Genomic DNA, 19,821 nt, shown 5'->3' with positions numbered 1-19,821 from the left:
AACATAACCTGTGGCAATTCAGGTCATAGCTGAGATCAAATGTCTTGCCCCGGATCAGTGTATGTAGTTTATTCTGTATGCCAGCTGGAAGCAAAGGAAGGCTTCAAATTTTCAACAATTTCTTGCTGTGATTGAAACATTGAAGCATTGACTTCATTGGTACACCAATCAGCCAAATTTCTTCCCATACCATCTTCTATGTGTTGATTTAACTCACTTTCAATACACTTGGAGTAGGATGAAATTCGGAACAAATCCATCAATCAAAACAGACAGTTGACAAATTTCATCTGTCATTGCACAAAATAGAGTGAAACGCAGGAATTTTCTACGTTGACTCAAAGTCTTTTGGCCCCATCCCATTCCCCTAAAAACATTGATTAACAGAATAGAGAACCATGAGATACGCAACCATATGCCTGTTTCCTTCAAACAACAAACTGCTAAGTATGATGGACCCTCTACTGCTAAAACCTAAATACCTTTGAAAAAATGTATTGTATTTACACAGAGAGAGATTTATCCACTTGTTCATTCCTCAAATGACAGGAACAGCCAGGGCTGGGCCAGGCCAAAGCTAGGAGCCTGGAGCTCCATCCAGGTCTCCAATATATGTGCAGGGACCCAAGTACTTGGGCCATCTTCGGCTGCTTTCCCAGGAACATTAGAGGCAGCTGAATTGGAATCAGAGAAGCCAGGACTTGAACCTGCACTCCAACATGGGATGTTGGCATCACAGGCAGTAGCTTAATTTGCTGTGCCACAGGACGGCCCCAAACTTAAACATCATTAAAAAAGATGGACTGCTAGTAAGCAAGCCGCTTATAAAACCACTAATGTAAATAAAAATCCTGTGTGTGTTTTTTTTTAAATGCTGGTAGTCCTCTTTTTAAAGTCTTGTGGTTTTCTTAAATTAGTGCAGTTATATCCCATCCCCTGGTGGCCTCCCTACTTCTGTAAGCACAGAATGGCCCAAATGTAACTAGCCCAGTATCATGGAAGGCATCTCAAAGTACCTCACGACAGAAAAGCAAAGCATAAAAAGTTAAATAGTTGTTTCTTCCGGTTACTAGAGAAGTCAAAGTATGGATTTGGACAACCCAGAATAATTTTTGTCCTAAACACTAGTTTAAACTATCTATAAAAGAAAAGCAAAACAATAAAGTGTAGCACAGGTCATCTCCTTAAACTAGCACAGGCCACATCTTGGGGCATTCGGACGTGTTCGTGTTTTCAGTGTTTCGTTTGCAGTCCGTTTTTGAAATAGTCTTTAAACTTAAAAAAGCCATGACAATATCTGTCACATTTATTAATGTGCAATGAAAACCAGCAACACTCCCAAACGTGATAAAAACCAAATGTAAACACACCAGTTAAGCAGCCTGGCCACTTTGATTTTATGCAGACCCAGGAATAAAGTTTCCCCTGCCAGCTTTTTCTACATATCTCAACTTCTTGTAAACATGTCACTGATTCGGAAGGCTGCAGCTCTGCACTGAACTTTCTAAAAACTCAGGAGGCACAAAGCTACTCATGTAAAATTATACTGTAGGAGCAGAAGTTATCTGTAGAAAACAGGATTTTTTCCAATAGTATTATGCAATCAAGATGAAACATGGAAATAAAAAGCTGCCACTGCCATTTTAATGTCATCCATAATCCAATCACATATTTAAGCCTTAATGTTCTCAATTTAGAAGGAACTTACACTAATGAAGCAAATGTAAACTATTTAAGTATCACTTTGTGACTTTGTTCTTACTATGGAGAAAAAAGTTCAATGATTAAAAAAGAAAGTCTGAATAGCCAAGTAATAAATTTATAGATTTTGAATTTCCTTCCACAAAGTAACAATCAGTAGAGCCAAATCATTCTGAAATCTCCATTGTTTTTAGAAGGCTATAAATTTCCTAGTTCCTTTCATACAGCACCAATTCAGAACAAAAATTCTTGATTTTAAAAGTCAGAAAAGGGGCCGGCACCGTGGCTCAATAGGCTAATCCTCTGCCTAGTGGCGCCAGCACATGGGGTTCTAGTCCCGGTCGGGGCGCCGGATTCTATCCCGGTTGCCCCCCTTCCAGGCCAGCTCTCTGCTATGGCCAGGGAATGCAGTGGAGGATGGCCCAAGTGCTTGGGCCCTGCACCCCATGGGAGACCAGGATAAGCACCTGGCTCCTGCCTTTGGATCAGCGCAGTGCGCCGGCCAAGGCAGCCACTGGAGGGTGAACCAACAGCAAAAGGAAGACCTTTCTCTCTGTCTCTCTCTCTCACTGTCCACTCTGCCTGTAAAAAAAAAAAAAAAAGATACTGGTTGAGACACCTGTGTCCCACACCTGTGTCACACAACTGTGAGCCCACAGTTGGATGTTAGGCTCTGGTACCTGAATCCAGCTTCCTGCCAATGCAGACCCTAGGAGGCAGTGGTATTGGCTCAAGTAATTGGATTTTTGCCACTTATCTGGGAGACCTGGACTGAGTTTCCTGCTCCCAGCTGCACCGTTCTCAAGTTAGCAAACTGGTAGAAAAGAAAAAGCTACACTTAATGTCTCTGTCACATTTATTTTATTTATTTATTTATTTATTGACAGGCTGTGGGGAACCGCAGGCTGGCCACCTGTGAGAACCTCCTCATCTACATAGCTTGCAGCAATCGGTCTGTTAGGTAGGAAGTCAGTTATGAGCTTATGTGTGTGTAACAGGCCGAAAGACAAGACATCTATGTCCAGTGTATGCTGCATCTCAAGGTCATCCCAATGGTGTTTCAGGGGCAGCCCAGAGTTCGAATCCTGCCCTGCCACTTCTGCCTGATAACCTGCCAGGTGGAGGTTCCCACCCCTTCTGCCTGACAATCTTCCACAATCTCCCAGGTGCAGCCCAGTATCTGCATCTCAAACACCCTGCTCCCTTCCTCCAGTCAGATAACATTTGCATCCATAAAGTCCTTTGTGTCAGACCTTCAAGAGAGAAGTTTTTCTATTTACATCCAAAAAGCCCTTTGTTCCAAGAGGAGCAGAGGTGGGGAAGCAAGACCCATCTCCTTAAAAACCCCCAGCCTCAACTGGACTGTGCGCTCAGCCCTCTGCCTCTCTGCTGAGTCGCCCACCTGGCCTGGTCAGGTGTAATCTCTCCTCTCAAACATGTAACCTCGCTCCTTGCCCTCCCCCCCCCCCCCCAGTCTCTCAGGCTCTGTCTGGAGAGGTGCCCATCCGTCCTTATGAATGTCCCTTCCCTAATAAACCTTGCTATTTTACCTCCCACTACTCTCTGTCTCACGCCTGAATTCTTTCTTGCGCGAAGACAAGAACCCTGCAATTTCTCCGGTAACAGGTGGACCACAAGGCCTACGAAAACAACCAGGTGAAACAGAATGGACTCTGCATAAACAACTAGGAAGAACCAGGTGAAACAGATGAACTTTCGACCTGAGGCTATACGCACCCTTTCATCTGATTGGATGATATCAGCATAAAGGGACATTGGGATCTGAGAGGGCCGGGGTGCCGTGGCCCCTCCTCTTCTTTTCTCCTCTCCCCACTTTCCTTCTGCCCCCACAAGTGAAAGTTCCTTGAGAACTGATGAACAGTGACAATGTTGTGACTGCGTTGGACCCTCGGGGTACGACACAGGCAGAGTTAGTGAGAGAGAGACAGAGAGAAAGGTCTTCCTTCTGTTGGTTCATTCCCCAAATGGCCGCCATGGCCGGTGCGCTGCGCTGATCCGAAACCAGGAGCCAGGTGCTTCTCCTGGCCTCCCGTGCGGGTGCAGGGCCCAAGCACTTGGGCCATCCTCCACTGCCCTCCCAGGCCACAGCAGAGAGCTGGACTGGAAGAGGAGATCAACCGGGACAGAATCCAGCGCCCCAACCAGGTCTAGAACCCAGGGTGCCAGCGCCAGCGCCGCAGGCAGAGGATTAGCCAAGTGAGCCTCGGGGCCGGCCTCTGTCACATTTATTAAAACAAAAGCTGTATCTCAAACAAGTTTAAAAATAAACATAATATTAAAGTACAAAGGTCCCTCAATATTTGAGGGATTGGTTCCAGGACCCCTGCAGGCACCAAAAGCTACAGATGCTGAAGTCCGTTATCTAAAATGGTGTGGTATCTTCTTATCACCTACGCACATACTCCTATATGCATTAAATCATCTCTAGGTTACGTATAATACCTAGTACAATGTAAATGCTACGTAAATAGCTGTTACAGTGTATTGTTTAGAGAATAAAGACCAGAAAAAAAGAGCCTGCACATATTTTTTTTTTTAGACTTTTTTTTTCCCAAAGATTTATTCATTTATTAGAAAGGCAGAGTTACAGAGAGAAGACGACACACACACACAAATTTCCTCTGGTCCACTCTTTAAATGGCCACAACAACAGGGGATGGACCAGGCCAAAGCCAGGAACCCGAACTCCATCCAGCTGTCCCACATGGGTGCAGGGGTCTAAGCACTTGAACCATCTTCTGCTGCCTTCCCAGATACATTAGCAGGGAGCTGGATTGGAAGTGGAGCAGCCAGGACTTGGACTGGTGCCCACATGGACTGCTGATGGCACTGGTGTAAGCTTAACCCCCTGTACCACAATACCAGTCCTTTTTTTTTTTTTTTTTTTTTTTGAGTAGTTTCAATCCTTGGTTGGCTGACTCCACAGATGTAGAACCCATGGTATGGAAGGCCAACTGGATACCTTAAATAATAGCCATTCTGATAAGACTTTAGTGAACCAAAGCTAATCTTAGTCAAATTTTTTCACTGAAATAACCCATCATAGTCTTGAACTACCATATTCTTATAATAGAGCTTTAAGCAAAGCAGGCAAAGAATACAGCATTTCTTTTTATTTTTTGGAGAGGCAGAGTTTATTCCTCAATAACCTGTGTGGGGCTGGGTCAGTGGCCACATCCAGGAGCCAGGGACACAATCCTGGGCTCCCATGTGGCAGAAGCCCAATTATTTGAATCATCACCACTGCCTCCCAGGGTCTGCATTTGCCAGAGCTGCAGTCAGGAGCCAGAGGCAGGAAGCAAATTTAGGTTACTCCAGTGTGGAATGTGGGCATCTCAACTGCTAGGCTGAACACTGCCCCACAAAATGGCTTTAGTATTTTATGTTAAAAGTTCTTGTGAATGTTGTGTTGTGCTTCATAAAATAATCCTTATTAAAGTTTTCAGGGGAAAAAAAAAAAAAGCAGTCCTTCTAAAAATCTGAGTAGAACCAAAACTCCAGAAGATGCACCGTTTTCATTCCAAGGCTCTGCTCTGACCTAACCCAGCTAACACCCACTAACCAGAAGCATGAGCCAAAGTTAGATGCACTCCAACGCATTTCCAGCTACAGTAATGAAAATACGAATTTCCCCAGCTCTTCCAGAACAGAATCCAGTCTCCCTGGATGCAGAACTCACATTTTCATGTTTCATATGTTTGAGTAGCCGCAGCTCCCTGTAGGTCCTTTTGGCATGAATGATGGACTGAAAAGGCCTGGACAGCTTCTTCACAGCAACGCGCAACCCAGTTTTTGTGTCAAAAGCAGCACTGAGGGGGAAGAAAAGAAAAAGAAAACAAAAAACCCCACCATTAAAAGTGCTCTAAGTATCATTCTGAGGATTGACAAGGCTATTTCATTTCCAAATTTTATGGGTCCACAACAAAATACAAAAGAGATAATTACCTGTAATCCCACTATCCAAAGAAACCTTCTGCTATTCTTTCTGGTGTTTCCTTTTAGTCTTTTCTTGTTCTCTTTTTTAAAGATTTATTTATTTATTTCAAAGACAGAGTTGGAGAGAGACAGAGAGAGAGAGAGCGAGCGAGAGTTAGAGATCTTCCATCTCCAAATGGCTGCAATAGCCAGGGTTGGACAAGCTAAAGCCAGAAGCCTGGAATTCCATCCAGGCCTCCCATGTGGGTGCAGGAGCCCAAGCACTTGGGCCATCTTCTGCTGCTTTCCCAGGTGCATCATCAGGGAGCTGGGTCAGAAGTGGAGCAGCCGGAACTCCAGCTGGTACTCACGTGGGATGCTGGTGTAGCAGGTGGCGGCTTAACCAGCAACGCCACAACACTGGTCCCATCCTTTTGGTCTTTTCTATGCATCTACATCAAGATTCAGCAAAGTTTTTCCATAAAGAAAATAGATAGTAATATGAGTGTTTTAGACTTTGGAGAACCCTAAGGTCTCTGTTACAACTGCTCAGCTCTTTGTTTGAAGCTAGAAAGCAGCCAGACAATAAGTTTAAGACACTAATAGAATTTACAAAATCAGGTGGCTGCCTCAACTATATGAGCCAACAGACCCATAAACAGAGCAGCAGGGCCAGCGCTGTGGAGTACTGGGTAAAGCCACTGCTTGCAGCACCAGCATTCCATATGGGTGCTGGTTCAAGTCCCAGCTGCTCCACTTCCAATCCAGCTCCCTGCTAATATGCCTGGGAAAGCAGCAGAAGATGATCCAAGACCTTGGGCCCCTGCTTTCAGGTGGGAAACTCAGAAGAAGCTCCTGCATCCTGGCTTCAGATCAGGCCAGTTCTGGTAGTTGAGCCCACTTGGGGAGTGAACCAGCAGATGGAAGACCTCTCTCTTTCTGAAATCTGCCTTTCTCTCTCTCTCTCTCTCTCTCTCTCTCTCTCTCTCTCTCTCACACACACACACACACACACACAGCTGCATTCTGTCTCCTCTGCCTAGGCTTCACTGTCACCTCGTCACCGTATACCATCAGGGTAAGGGCCTCAGAAACCAGTGGGCTTTTGGGACAGGGAGAGGGCACCAATATTCCTTGAGCACCTACAAAGGATTTGACATTTGGTAGAGGCTAAGATATGGCAAGAAACAAATCTTCAAATCCCTGCTCTTGGGGTGGGAGAGAGGGGAAGAGCAGAATAATAAAATAATTTCACATAGTGATGGATTCCATGACTAAATAGAACAGAGTGACGGGATAAAACATGACAGAAAGGCAGTGGAGTTACACAGCCGGAGTTAAGAAACACCTGAGGTGAGAACAGGATGCTGAAAAAGCAGTAGCTACCCAGATACAGGGAAAACAGCTTCGAGCAGAATTAGCAATGGTCATACCAACACTCTGAGTCTTTACCATATACAAGGAACTGTTTTAAGTCCTTTACGTTGATTTTTTTTTTTTTTTTTTGACAGGCAGGGTGGATAGTGAGAGAGAGAGACAGAGAGAAAGGTCTTCCTTTTGCTGTTGGTTCACCCTCCAATGGCCGCCACGGCCGGCGTGCTGCTGCCAGCGCACCGCGCTGATCCGAAGGCAGGAGCCAGATGTTTCTCCTGGTCTCCCATGGGGTGCAGGGCCCAAGCACTTGGGCCATCCTCCACTGCACTCCCTGGCCACAGCAGAGAGCTGGCCTGGAAGCGGGGCAACCGGGACAGAATCCGGCGCCCCGACCGGGACTAGAACCCGGTGTGCCAGTGCCGCTAGGCAGAGGATTAGCCTATTGAGCCGCGGCGCTGGCCTACGTTGATTTTATAAACTGACTCTGGTAATCCTCTCAACGCCTCTGTGAAGCACCATCACTGCCCCGCTCTCGAACGAGCACTCTGACCGCAGAGAGGGTCAACAGCTTGCCATGGTCACAAAGCTCAGCAGCCAGACTGGATCCAGAACTCATGCTACAACAAGTAGGCTAGGCTGTCTCCCAGAAAAGCAAGTAGGAGAAGCAGGGCATGCTGTGGTGGGGTGGGAGAGAGACAGAGGGAGAGAGAGACAGAGGGAGAGAGCGAGCGAGAAGGTGTGGGAGAGCACAGGGAGCAAGGGAAGAGTAGAGAGGGATGAAGTCAGAACGCAGGCAGAGGCTGGATCAGGTAGACCCTGGTGAGTGGGGAAAGATGGAAATTTTAAACTTTGTTTTTAAAGATGTATTTTTTATTTATTTTAAAGGCAAAGCGACAGAGAGAAGGAGAGACAGATTTTTCATTGGCGGTTCACTCTTCAAATAGTCACAATAGCCAACCATGGGCCCGGCTGACGCCAGGAACCAGCAACTCTATCCAGGCCTCCGACAAGGGCGGCAAGGGTCCAAGCATTTGAGCCATCATTCTCAAAGCCATGCTTTCTCAGGCGTACTAGCAGAGAGCTGAAGCAGAAGCACAGCAGCCAGGACCCAAACCAGTGGTCTGATACGGGATGCCAGCCTTGCAGGCTGCGGCTTAAGCTGCTGCATCACAACACCTATTCCTACAGCAAAAAATTCGATGTGCATATTAACCATGTTTATGAACTGTCTGGGCTGATTCCATCATGCCTTATCATCCTGTCCGTCAGGAGGCATCTGAGACTTCGCTAAACTCTCTCTCCCCACCAAACTTTGGTTACTGTTCTTTACCTAATCGAGGAGTTCCCCTTCTTTCATTATCAAACCTTTATGCTACATTCTCACTCTCCCATTCCCACATTTGTGATAAACTCCTGTAAATCTTTAACCTCTTTCCTGAACATGCCCTCCAGCTCTTTGAGAAAACAGGCTGTACCTCTAAGACACAACTTCTCTCACTACCCTGCCATTAGAAGGGGTCCTCTCATAGCCAAGGTACCTCACAGCTAGCAAGTAGGGGCAGGTGTCCTCCTGTTAACCACTACCATTCCAACACTATTACTTCTCATTTGTTTTCTAAAATGCCTTGCTTACAATGCTGAGAAGCTCTCCTTGTAGCTGCTCCTGCTGCTGCTGTTACCCACTGACTTGGATTTTCCATCATTCACTGAAAGTTCATTCCTATCTGAAAGTCTCTCTCCATTCCCAATAGCTGTCATAATTTTTGGCAACTTTAACTCCCAGGTAGAAGACACAGCCAACATCCTCTCTGTTTCTGGCTCTCTAGGAAACTCCACCTCATTTGCCACCTTCACAGTCACACCCTAGCTCTCTATCCCCACCAACAAAATTATGAACGTCAGAACTCTAAAAAACATTAATTTAGTTATGTAAGTGGGGGGAGGGGGGGAGAGAGGGAGAGAAGGAGAGAGAGGAGGGGAGAGAGGGAGAGAGAGAGGGAGAGAGAGGAGAGAGAAGGAGAGATCTTCCATCAGCTGATTTACTCCTCAGATGGCCACAACAGCTGTGTCTGGGACAGGCTGAAGCTAGGAATCAGGTGCATCTGGGTGTCCCACATGGCTTCAGGGGCCCAAGCACTGGACCATCCTCTGCTGCTTCCCCAGGCGCATGAGCAGGGAGCTGGAGCAAGAGCAGAGCAGTTGGGACTTGAACTGGCACTCCAATATGAGCTGCTGGCAGTGGCTTAACCTATTTACTGCACCATGGCACCAGCCCCAGCATTCCCTTTCCATCACAATCCTCCTATCCTCCTTTAGTTTAGTTTTCTTGCACCTTAACTACAACAAATTTGTTGACCGCCCCTCATCATCTGTTTATATCCTTTGGCCCGCTCTGTCTTCATGTCCTTTCCTGTTCAATGACCATACTCACTCCCTCTTTCTCTAATATATTCACCTGATTAAAGTCTAACCTTGGGTGACTTCAACAATTTAATTCTTCAGGAGAATAAAGTATGTACAATCAGATAGAATGCTTTCATTTTTAATTTCTGAACTTAACCCCCAAAAGCTTTAAATTCTGCCACTTTTTTACAGGAAGTTCATTTTCCCATTCCAAAATGATTATGTGACATTTTCACTCTCAAAGCTCCAACTCAGCCTCTTCCCTCAAGAGTCACCTGGACCTTCAACGAGCCAACAGAAACCATTAAAAGAGAGCTCCTTCTGCCTGCCACCAAATCTATAAACCCATCTTCTCCGTCTTTCCTCTTGCTATGACTAAGGACATATGACTCTTCTTATGAAAACCCAAGCCCTCAAGACAGGCTTTGGAGCTACCTCTCATCTTTTCAAGAATTTCGCTTCTTCATTTCCGTTCTCACCAACATCATCAGTTTCTCCCTCCCTACTTGACCACTCTCTTCAGCTTTAAATATGCTCTAGTTATTTCCCATCCTCAAGAACAAAAAAACTTCCCTTGATGGTTCCCTGTCACAAACATCTCAAAAAAAAAAAAAAAAAAATCTACACAAGTTCCCAAATTGTGGTTCCCAGGCTAGCCATATTAGTTTCACCTGGGGATTCATAAGAAATGCAAATTTTCAAGCACCACCCTTGAGCTACCGAATCAGAAACTCTGAAGTTGGTCCAGTAATCTCTATTTTAACCAGGCCTTCACAAAATTCTAACACACACACAATTTCAGAACCACTATGCCTCTGCTATTTAAAGTGTGCTAAATGGACCAGAAAGGCAGAATCTCATGCCCTAAAACAGCATCTACATTTTGACAAGATTTCCAGATGATTCACACACCTCTTAAGGCTTGAGGGGCACAGATCTACATGACGGACTCATCTTCTCAACCCGGTTTTCTCCTCCAGTCCACTCCCATGAAACTGCTCTTCTCAAGGTCATTATCGACCTGTTACCAAACCCAAGGCCACCTTTCTGGTTTAGCAATTGACGTGGTTACTACTTCTGCTTTCCCTAAACACTCCCCATGCTACAGTCCACAGCGAAACTTCTGCTGGTTTTCTAGGACCTCCTCGGCCACTCCCCTGAGCACTGTGTGTTTCCTCTATTTGTGCTGTCTGCATTGACGTTCTTCAGGGCACGGTTCTGAGCCCTTGTCTTTTTTCTCTCCTACCTTCTCCTTCTAGAGGATTTCATTTATACTCGTGGCTTTATACTAAATGCCATCTGTATATTGAAAATGCACACTGGGGCAGTCCCTGTGGCTTAGCAGGTAAAGCCGCCTCCTGTGGGGCTGGCGTTCCAAGTGGGCAACAGTTTGAATCCTGGCTTCTCCTCTTCTGATCCAGCACCCAGCTAATGGCCTGGGAAAGCAGTGGAAGATGGCCCAAGTCCTTGGGTCCCTGCACCCACGTGGCAAATACAGAAAACGCTCCTGGCTTCAGATCAGCTCAGCTCCTGCCATCACAGCCATTTTGGGGAGTGAACCAGCAGATGGAAGACTTCTCATTCATTCTCTCTCTCTTCCTCTCTGTAATTCTCCCTTTCAAATAAATAAATAAATTTTAAAAAATGCACAAATCTATGTTTCACTTAAATCTTTTTTTTAAAGGTTTTTATTTATTTATTTGAGAGGTAGAGTTAGAGAGGGAAAAACTGAGAGAAAGGTTTTTCATGCACTGGTTCACTCCCCAAATGGCTGCAATGGCCAGAGCTAGGACAATCCAAAGCCAGGAGCAAAGAGCTTCTTGTGGGTCTCCTACACAGGTGCAGGGGCCCAAGCACTTGGACCATCTTGTACTTCCCAGGCGATAGTAGAGAACTGGATCAGAAGAGGAACAACCAGGACACAAACTGGCACCCATATGGGATGCCGGTGCAGCAAGCGCAGGCTTAGCCTACTATACTACAGCATCTGCCCCTCTCACTTAAATCTTATCTCCTTCTCTGAATCCAACTACCTACCAAACATTTCCACATAAAAGACATGATTATTTATTTATTGGGGCCAGTGCCGTGGCTCACTTGGTTAATCCTCCTCCTGCAGCACCGGCATCCCAAATGGGCGCTGGGTTCTGGTCCCAGTTGTTCTTCTTCCGGTCTAGCTCTCTGCTGTGGCCCGGGAGGGCAGTGGAGGATGCCCCAAGTGCTTGAGCCCCTGCACCCGCATGGGAGACCAGGGGGGAGGAACCTGGCTCTGGATCGGCACAGCGCTGGCCGTGGTGGCCATCTGGGGAGTGAACCAGTGGAGGGAAGACTTTTCTCTCTCTCTCTCTCACTGTCTATAACTCTACCTGTCAAATAAAAAAAAAAAAATTAAAAAAAAAAACCCTTAAAAAAAAAAGACACGAAACCTCCCTAAACTTAGTAAGTTCAAAATTCCTAGAAGCATTCTGCTGCCTGTGTTACCTTGCTCTTGATTTCCCCCTTTCCTCCATCTCCCTGGCCCCCAACCCCATCTATCAGCAAGTATTGTGGGCTCTACCTCCAAAACTCACCTCAAATTCAACTTGTCTTTATTTCACCATTTGCTATATTATTGGTCTATGTCAACCTTATCACCAGCTTGTCTCCTTTTTTTATTAATATGTATTTTTTATTTGAAAGAGTGGGTGGCAGGGGCCCAGGTACTTGGGCCATTTTCTGCTGCTTTCCTAGGCACATTAGCAGGGAAATGGATTGGAAGCGTACAGCTGGGACCAGAACGAGTGCTCATATGGGATGCCAGTGTTGCAGGTGGTGGCTTAACCTGCTGTACCACAATGCCGCCTCAAGCATGCCTTCTTTTACTGGTCTTTCAGCCTCCTGCTTCGCCTGTTTCTAACAGACTGCCCTCAAGCATCCAGGTCTTCCACATGGATGCAGGACCTCCAGTACTTGGGCCATCTTCTATTGCTTTTCTAGGCTCATGACCATGGAGCTGGATGGGACTAGTGTCCATACAGGATGCCAGCACTGCAGGCCGCAGCTTTAACCCGCTGAGCCACAGTGCCAACCCACAATACAATCTTTTAAAAATAGAATTAAATCACACCACTCCCATCTCAAACCCTTCAAGGAATTTTCTTGGCATACAGAATAAAGTACAAATGTCTTACTACAAGGTCCGGGTGATCTGACCCCACCGGCCACTCTGCCCTGCTCCTACTCCCCACCCTTCCCAGCTACCATGTTCTGAACACGCTGCTCCTTTCAGTTCCTTAAACTATTCACACAGGCTCTTCCTGGTTCCTGGGTTTCTTTTTGCCCTCATCCCTCTCCCATCCCATGGCTAAATCTTTACCATTCAAATATTGGCTTAGTCACTGATATGCCAAGGTAGGAGGTCTCTGTCACATACCTTGGATGACTCCTTCCTTATCCACACAAACGGAAGTGGTAAGGGTCTCTTCTTTTTGTCTCCCCTCACTACTACAAACCCAGAAAATAGGGGCCACTGCTGTGGTGTAGTAGGCTAAGCCTCGGCTTGTGGAGCCAGCATCACATACAGGATCTGGTCCATGTCCCGGCTGCTCCTCCTCTGACCCAGCTCTCTGCTATGGCCTGGGAAGGCAGTAGAAGATGGCCCAAGTCCTTGGACCCCTGCACCCATGTGGGAGACATGGAAAAAGCTCCTGGCTCCTGGCTTTGGATCAGCTCAGCTCTGGCAGTCGTGGCCATTTTGGGTAGTGAACCAGCAGATGGAAGACCTCTCTCTCCCTCTCTCTCTCTCTTCTTCTCCCTCTCTTCGTCTTTAACTCTACCTCTCAAATAAATAAAATCTTAAAAAACAAAAAACAAAAACCAGAAAATAATATCTTCCTCCCTCATAGAAGTACCAAGTAAATTTATGCTCTTCTCTATATACTCCATTCTGTCAACTGGTGCTAGGGAAGTGGGAAAACAGCCACTGCTCCTGTGTGAGTGGGCCTCATCAATTCTCCACCCTAGACTCTGCCACCACCTATGGGCTGAGCACGTCCTCCCCCTGCAAGCCTGCAAGGCAACAAGGAAGGCCAGGGCTTTCCAGGTGACCCACCTGCAAATAGGTGTGCAAGTTCAATTAAGTGGGGGTGGTGGGGAATAACAGGCCCACTTTGGTCACCTGTCCAAGTCGTTCTCCATGCCAGCTTTACCAGTAATAACATACATATTTTTAATCTCTATGTGACTCCTTTATCTATTTAGTGGAAGGCAGGCAGAGATTAAGCAACACCCTACATGCCCCAATAATCACAAATTATTATGTTTATTTACCATGAAGCAGAGTGGTTAAATAAGGGCTGGAGCTTTGAAATTAGACTATGTGGATTTTATTCCAGTTCTGCTACTTAAAAGCTGTATAATCTTGAGGAAGTTAATTAAATTTTTAAGCCTCACATATGAAATGAAGATAATGTTGGTATTTGATCTACAGAGTGTTTGTTAGGGTTAAAGGTGGTAACTTTTATGGTGGGCTTAGCAAAGAGCGTTGTCCATGGTAAAGCTCAAATATTAGAAATTAATAATGCCTGGATTTCCCAGCTGTTCTAAGCACCTTGAGGGCTAGCAATGCATGTGTTCAATTCACCACCGTATATCACAGTACTTAGTTTAATGCCTGAGACATGGTATATTTTAAAACAAATGCTTAACAAAAGCATAATATAGAACTCTTTATAATATGAAAAAAAAAAACTTCAACTTTATCATTTGGCTCTCAATTTTTATAAACCCAACAAGAAATTCGTATTAGGAGCAGGCATTTGGTGCAGGAGTCAAGACACTGCATTCCATGTTGAAGTGCGAAGGTTTGAGCCCCTGCTCAGTCATCCTAGGAGGCAGCATCAGCTCAAATACTTGGGTCTCTGCCACCCACATGGAAGACACAGTTGAGTGCTAATGTTTGCCAGGCACTATTTTTATTTTTTTTATTTTCTAGAAGATTTCATTATTTGTTTATTTAAAAGGCAGAGAGTGAGCTTTTATATACTGGTTCACTCTTAAATGCACACAACAGCTGGGGTTGGGTCAGGCTGAAGCCAGGAGCCAGGTACTCCATCCAGGTCTCCCACATGGGTGGCAGGAATCCAAATACTTGACCCATCATCTGTTGCCTCCCAGGAAACTGGATTAGAAGCAGAGCTTCGATTCAATCCCTGGTACTCGGACATGAGATGCAGCCATTCCAAGTAGCAGCTTAACTTGCTGCACCACAATGTCCGCCCCAAGGCACTGTTTTCAAATCTTTACATATATGAGCAACCTTATCACAACAACCTTATAAGAAGACATTATTATAATTCCCATTTTATAGATGAGCAAACCAAGGCACAAAAAGGTTGAATAATGTGCCCTGAGTGTAGACAAAAAATGGCAGATCTGGATTCAAACCCAGATAGAGAGCATCAAGAGTGACCTCTTTTTTTTTCTTTTAAAGATTTATTTATTTATTTGAAAGTTGGAGTTACACACAGAGAGAAGGAGAGGCAGAGGCAGAGAGAGAGAGAAGTCCTCCATCCACTGGTTCACTCCCTAATTGGCTGCAAAGGCCGGAGCTGCACTGATCCAAAGTCAGGAGCCAGGAGCTCTTCTGGGTCTCCCACATGAGTGCAGGGGCCCAAGGGCCTGGGCCATCTTCCACTGCTTTCCCAGGCCACAGCAGAGAGCTGTATTGGAAGTGGAGCAGCCAGGACTCGAACCGGTGCCCATATGGGATGCCAGCACTGCACGCAGCGACTTTACCCAATATGCCACAGCACTGACCCCAAGTGTGACCTCTTAACCAGAATACCATAATGAACAAGCAAGTTCAACACGTCTAACAGTTCAGGCCATTTAAAATATATTCTAATTGTATGAACTGTGCTTCTGCTCTAAAATGTTTCCCACTACAATAATTCTACTTCCTAAGGATTACTTCCTATAATCTCATATTGCATTCAAGATAGTATTAATAAAACATGCTTCGTAAGCAAGAACTTTCCCTGTGGGTGGTGCCGCTGAGAACTGGGCTGGAGACATCCAGAGCCCCTGGCACCGCCTGCGCCTCGCTTGGGCGCCCCCCACCCAACTTCCCGCTTAGGCCCGAGGCCTGGCGTGGCAGCTGCAGGAGCCAGGGGGCGTGCAGGGGTGAGGCAGCCTGGCGAAAGCCACGTACATGTAGGATCCCTTCTTTGTGGTGAAAGGCAAGGTCCAGAAAGCAGCCAACGTTGCACAGGGATTGTTTCAGAGATGGATAGAGCTCCTCCAGGACCCCTCCAAAGCAACAAGGGAGGAAATCGACTGGACCACCAGCGAGCTGAGACACAAGCTGCGCCCCAGAGTGGGGTTGAGAAGACCTCGCCAAGACAACAAGCACAGTTGCAGCAAATCCTAGAAAATTCACCCTCAATGCTGCTGAACTGAGTCTAAGAAAAGCCTTCATTACAAGTGCTCGGCAAGTTGTCAGGGACATGAAGGATCAGATGTCAACTGTGTCTGTGCAGGCGTTAGCTAAAACTTCAAAGAAATAAGCACTTGCTGGGACACAGTGGCAGCCAGAGTTAGAGCAGCAGAGCCCCAGATAAATAGGGCGCCTGGGCAGAGAGCCGCAGTTGGCCAACTCCCATTTCCTCGAGGATGGGCAGGCACAGCAGGACGAGTGGTTGGAGCAGGTCTCTGGCAGCATCGGGGTGAAAGAGCATAGGAGCATAGGAGGGGAGCTGGAGAGCACTCAGTCTCGGCTGGACAATGAGATGAAGAAACTTGCCAAGGTATCTCACATGACCAGTGGAGGCAGCAGACGATGGTCCTTGCCACCCACATGGGAGACCCAGACGGAGGTCCGGGCTCCTAGCTATGGCCTGGAGCTGCTGCAGGCATCTGGGGAGTGAACCAGAGGATGGAAGATCCATCTCTTTCCCTGTCACTCTTTCAAATAAATAAGTTTTTGAAAAATAACATGCACAGAAAAATTTCACTCTACACACATTGCTTTATTAAAGATACACTTTAAATTCCTTAAGTTCTATTCCCTGTGACTCCAGAACACTAACAGAGTCAATGGTGTCCTATCTGACAAATACCAAAATTATCATTGCATAAATAGTTACTGAAATAGCTCCTTCATGTGATTCTTTGTGGAAACAAAACAAAATTAAACATAGTACCTGATGTCAAAGAACCTACCATCTTTGGGATGAGGATATATATACACAAAACAAAGGATGCCCAACCAAAGAGCATAACTATATACAAACAGCTGACTACTTTCAAAGAAGTTGGGTTCAAAAATATATACACTGGATTTTAAAATGTAGTCATGAAAACAGATATATAAAGGCTCATTACAGCCTATTCATAAGAACAAAACCAGAAACTACCTGAACATCTAATAAAGCATAGTTTAAATTATGGTACATTGTTGTGTCTCATATATTGTTTTTCCTTTTGGTTAATATGGAAGATGAATATATTTTTAATATTTTAAAATTTGTTTTATTTATTTTAATTTATTTGAAAGGCAGAGAGACAGCTGAAAAAAGATCATACATCCACTGGTTCACTCCTCAAATGCCTGCAATAGCCAGAGCTAGACCAGGCCAAAGCCAGGAGCCCAGAACTCAATCTTGGTCTCCCATTGAGTGGCACGCTCATATGTACTTGAGCCGCCACCTGCTGCCTCCCAGGGTGTGTACCAGTAGGAAGCTGGAAGTGAAGCAGAAGAGCAGGGACACAGACTGGGCACTATCACACACAAGGTGGGCATCCCAAGTGGCAACTCAATTGCTATACCAGATGCCTAGTCCTCTCCTATATTCTTATTAGCAAAAATCTCCACATATTTTTATGGACATGTTTTATTACTGTGCTTTATAAAGAGTAAGTTCCAGAGGTAAAGCATGACTCTATCTGTGAGGAAAAAATGAATATATTCATTTGTACATATACATATATACTTTAAGAAATGCATAATATATTCTAGACTTCTAATATTTTTGCTATATATAAAGGCCTAACCTCTGATTTTTTAAGTTAGCTGACACTTTTTAGAATAAGGTCATTAGTAAAATGAGAGGCATAACTCATCTCCGTTGTTCTGTCATTCTAAGAGGGGACACTGTAAATTTAACAAAATCACTTTAACAGTTTTATTTCCTTCAAATGATACTTACATGGTTATAATTATTACATATAAATGTATATCTTCCATCCCTAAAACATAAGCATTTTCTACTTTACTAAACAATTTTCATGTCATTTACAATAATTTTATTAAATATATGTACAACAACCTACTCATTCTCTTGTTGGTAGGTACTGCAGCTATTCACACACAGATACACCAACACACAATAGAAATTCTACTAGAGTGGACATCTCTGCATACACTGCTTCTTCCAAAATTGCATGATTTCCTTAGAACAGACTACTTTTTAGTTCAAAAGACACATATACTCCTTTTAGAACATTTCTTACTTGTCAAAGTGAACAAGCAGAGAAATTGCTTGCTAATTCTCTGTGACCCCTACAGCAAAGGCTGCTAAAGCAAGGAACAGATGACCCATCCCTCACTCACCTCTTTAAGAATTTAATTGCCTAACTTCCTGTTTCTGACACTAGTCAAAGCAGGATTTGGAGAAGGGTAATTACGTGTTCCACTCTAAGTTGCAAGTTGTGATTACCATAAGCAGAAATTCATAAATAAAAACAATCATAATTCACCTTATACAACTGAATGCACAGAGAGAAGAAATTTAAATTTACTGAACACCTGATTGTGCTGCATATTATTTAGGTATTGTTTAATCCTTATAATAACTTGAAGAGATAGTTCTATTTACCTAACATAAAAAGAAATCAATGGTAGGAAACATTACAGTTCACTTAAGTCATACAACTAGTACACATTTGGAAACCCAGATCTGTCCAATTTCAACATTCACTCTTTTCTAGGATGCCAAGCTGGTGCCAGGGATGGGCACAACCCTAAAGACAGCTTTTGGTTTTGCCGTGACTATGATTCACCTACCAGTATGACCAGTTGGGAAGATTTCTCTTAATCATGGTTTTGAAACTAGAGCTACAGGTCAAACTTTGTTTTCGTGAACAGCATCACAAAATGGAATTATCTTTATGATGGCCAGCTTCTCCAAACTAAAATTCCGGATTTGTTATTTAACAAGTTCTTCCCTCTGATTATAAACATACATGATGTCTAAAAATTACAAGAAGTATAAAATTCATTGAAAGCAGTTATTACAATCAAGATGTCATTGTCATTCATCTACCACCAACTGTGAATCTAGTGCCTCGCACACAATAATGCTCATTACAGCTGTTTTGTTACACATTCATTTGCCTCCCTACCACTACCACCAAAAATTTTTTAATATATCACAATATAATTTTAACTCTTATTTATGTATATCCTACTCCATTACATAATGGAGTTAAAGTAGCATGGAATTGTGTATTCACAACCTAACAAAACAGTAAGTAATTAAGGGAAAATAAATAAGATAAATAAGAAAGTCTATGTAGGTGAGGTTAGCATATATCTAAAGCTCTTTCTAAACACCCGTTAGAGGTGGGCCTCAAATTTGGCTCTGAGCCAACTACAGCCATGACAAAAGGAACACAACCAGTTAAAACATGAGTCACAGGAGCCATGCAACAAAAACCAACCAAGTACTCAGGAGAACCGCAGAGAGGCGTAATTATTCCTGCAATAAAACCAGAGAAGAGTTCCTTGTGTATGTTTATGAAAGAGACACTGTATGATGTGGTAAAAATGTCCTAATCAACGTCTTTATGAAAGCATAATAGTGGGTTTCGGATGGTTCTCTTCTTAAGAGCACCCGTATGTACCGACTGCCGCCGTAAAGCCAAAACAGAGTTAGTCCATTATTAGCAAAAGGGGGAGCAGAGTACAAAACAGAACAATGTGCTCTCTTTGACACCCTTAATCCAAGAAGAAACCTTATACACGTTTAAAGAAAGACAGTAAGTTCCACATTCACCCCACAATCCTCCAAAAATGACTGGAGCTATCTACAGAGCTTTTACAAGTATAGAAATATAGGGAGTTTATGTTTCCGCTCTATGACTGGCACCTGGTTAGCAGATGTTTTGGGTCACAAGACAAAGGCAGATCAATATGCCTTACTGGCCAATGGAGTAGAAGGGAACCAATCTCAGGAAAGATGAGGTACTGCCCAGCTCACCCAAGCAGACACATGCATGGAGCATCAGAGTACAAGTGACTGCACTTTCTCCTCAAAAGACAATGCAGGCATGTGGCACAGTGGGTTAAGTTGCCCTTCTGATTCCTACATCCCGTATTGGAGGGTCTAGCTTGAGTCCTGGCTATTCTTTTTCTGATCCATTTTCCTA

The 19,821-nt window shown here is 44.5% G+C and overlaps 1 protein-coding gene and 1 pseudogene across 3 annotated transcripts in view; one reads left to right on the top strand and one right to left on the bottom strand.

Moving 5' to 3' along the window:
• The window catches only part of MAPK14 (mitogen-activated protein kinase 14), a 91,158-nt gene that overhangs the window by 48,023 nt on the left and 23,314 nt on the right, over positions 1–19,821 (bottom strand). For all 3 annotated transcript variants that reach the window (XM_062186020.1, XM_062186019.1, XM_062186018.1), the window contains exon 2: positions 5,402–5,531. In XM_062186020.1, the coding sequence (XP_062042004.1) occupies positions 5,402–5,531 (130 nt within the window). The remainder of the gene's footprint in view (positions 1–5,401; positions 5,532–19,821) is intronic.
• Positions 14,017–19,821, top strand: part of LOC133756339 (syntaxin-6-like) — a 28,590-nt pseudogene continuing 22,785 nt past the window's right edge.

Source organism: Lepus europaeus, chromosome 3 (assembly GCF_033115175.1).
Source record: "Lepus europaeus isolate LE1 chromosome 3, mLepTim1.pri, whole genome shotgun sequence".
NCBI lineage: Eukaryota > Metazoa > Chordata > Mammalia > Lagomorpha > Leporidae > Lepus > Lepus europaeus.
Note: the sequence above shows the minus strand (reverse complement) of the source record. Positions and strands in the feature narration are given on the sequence as shown.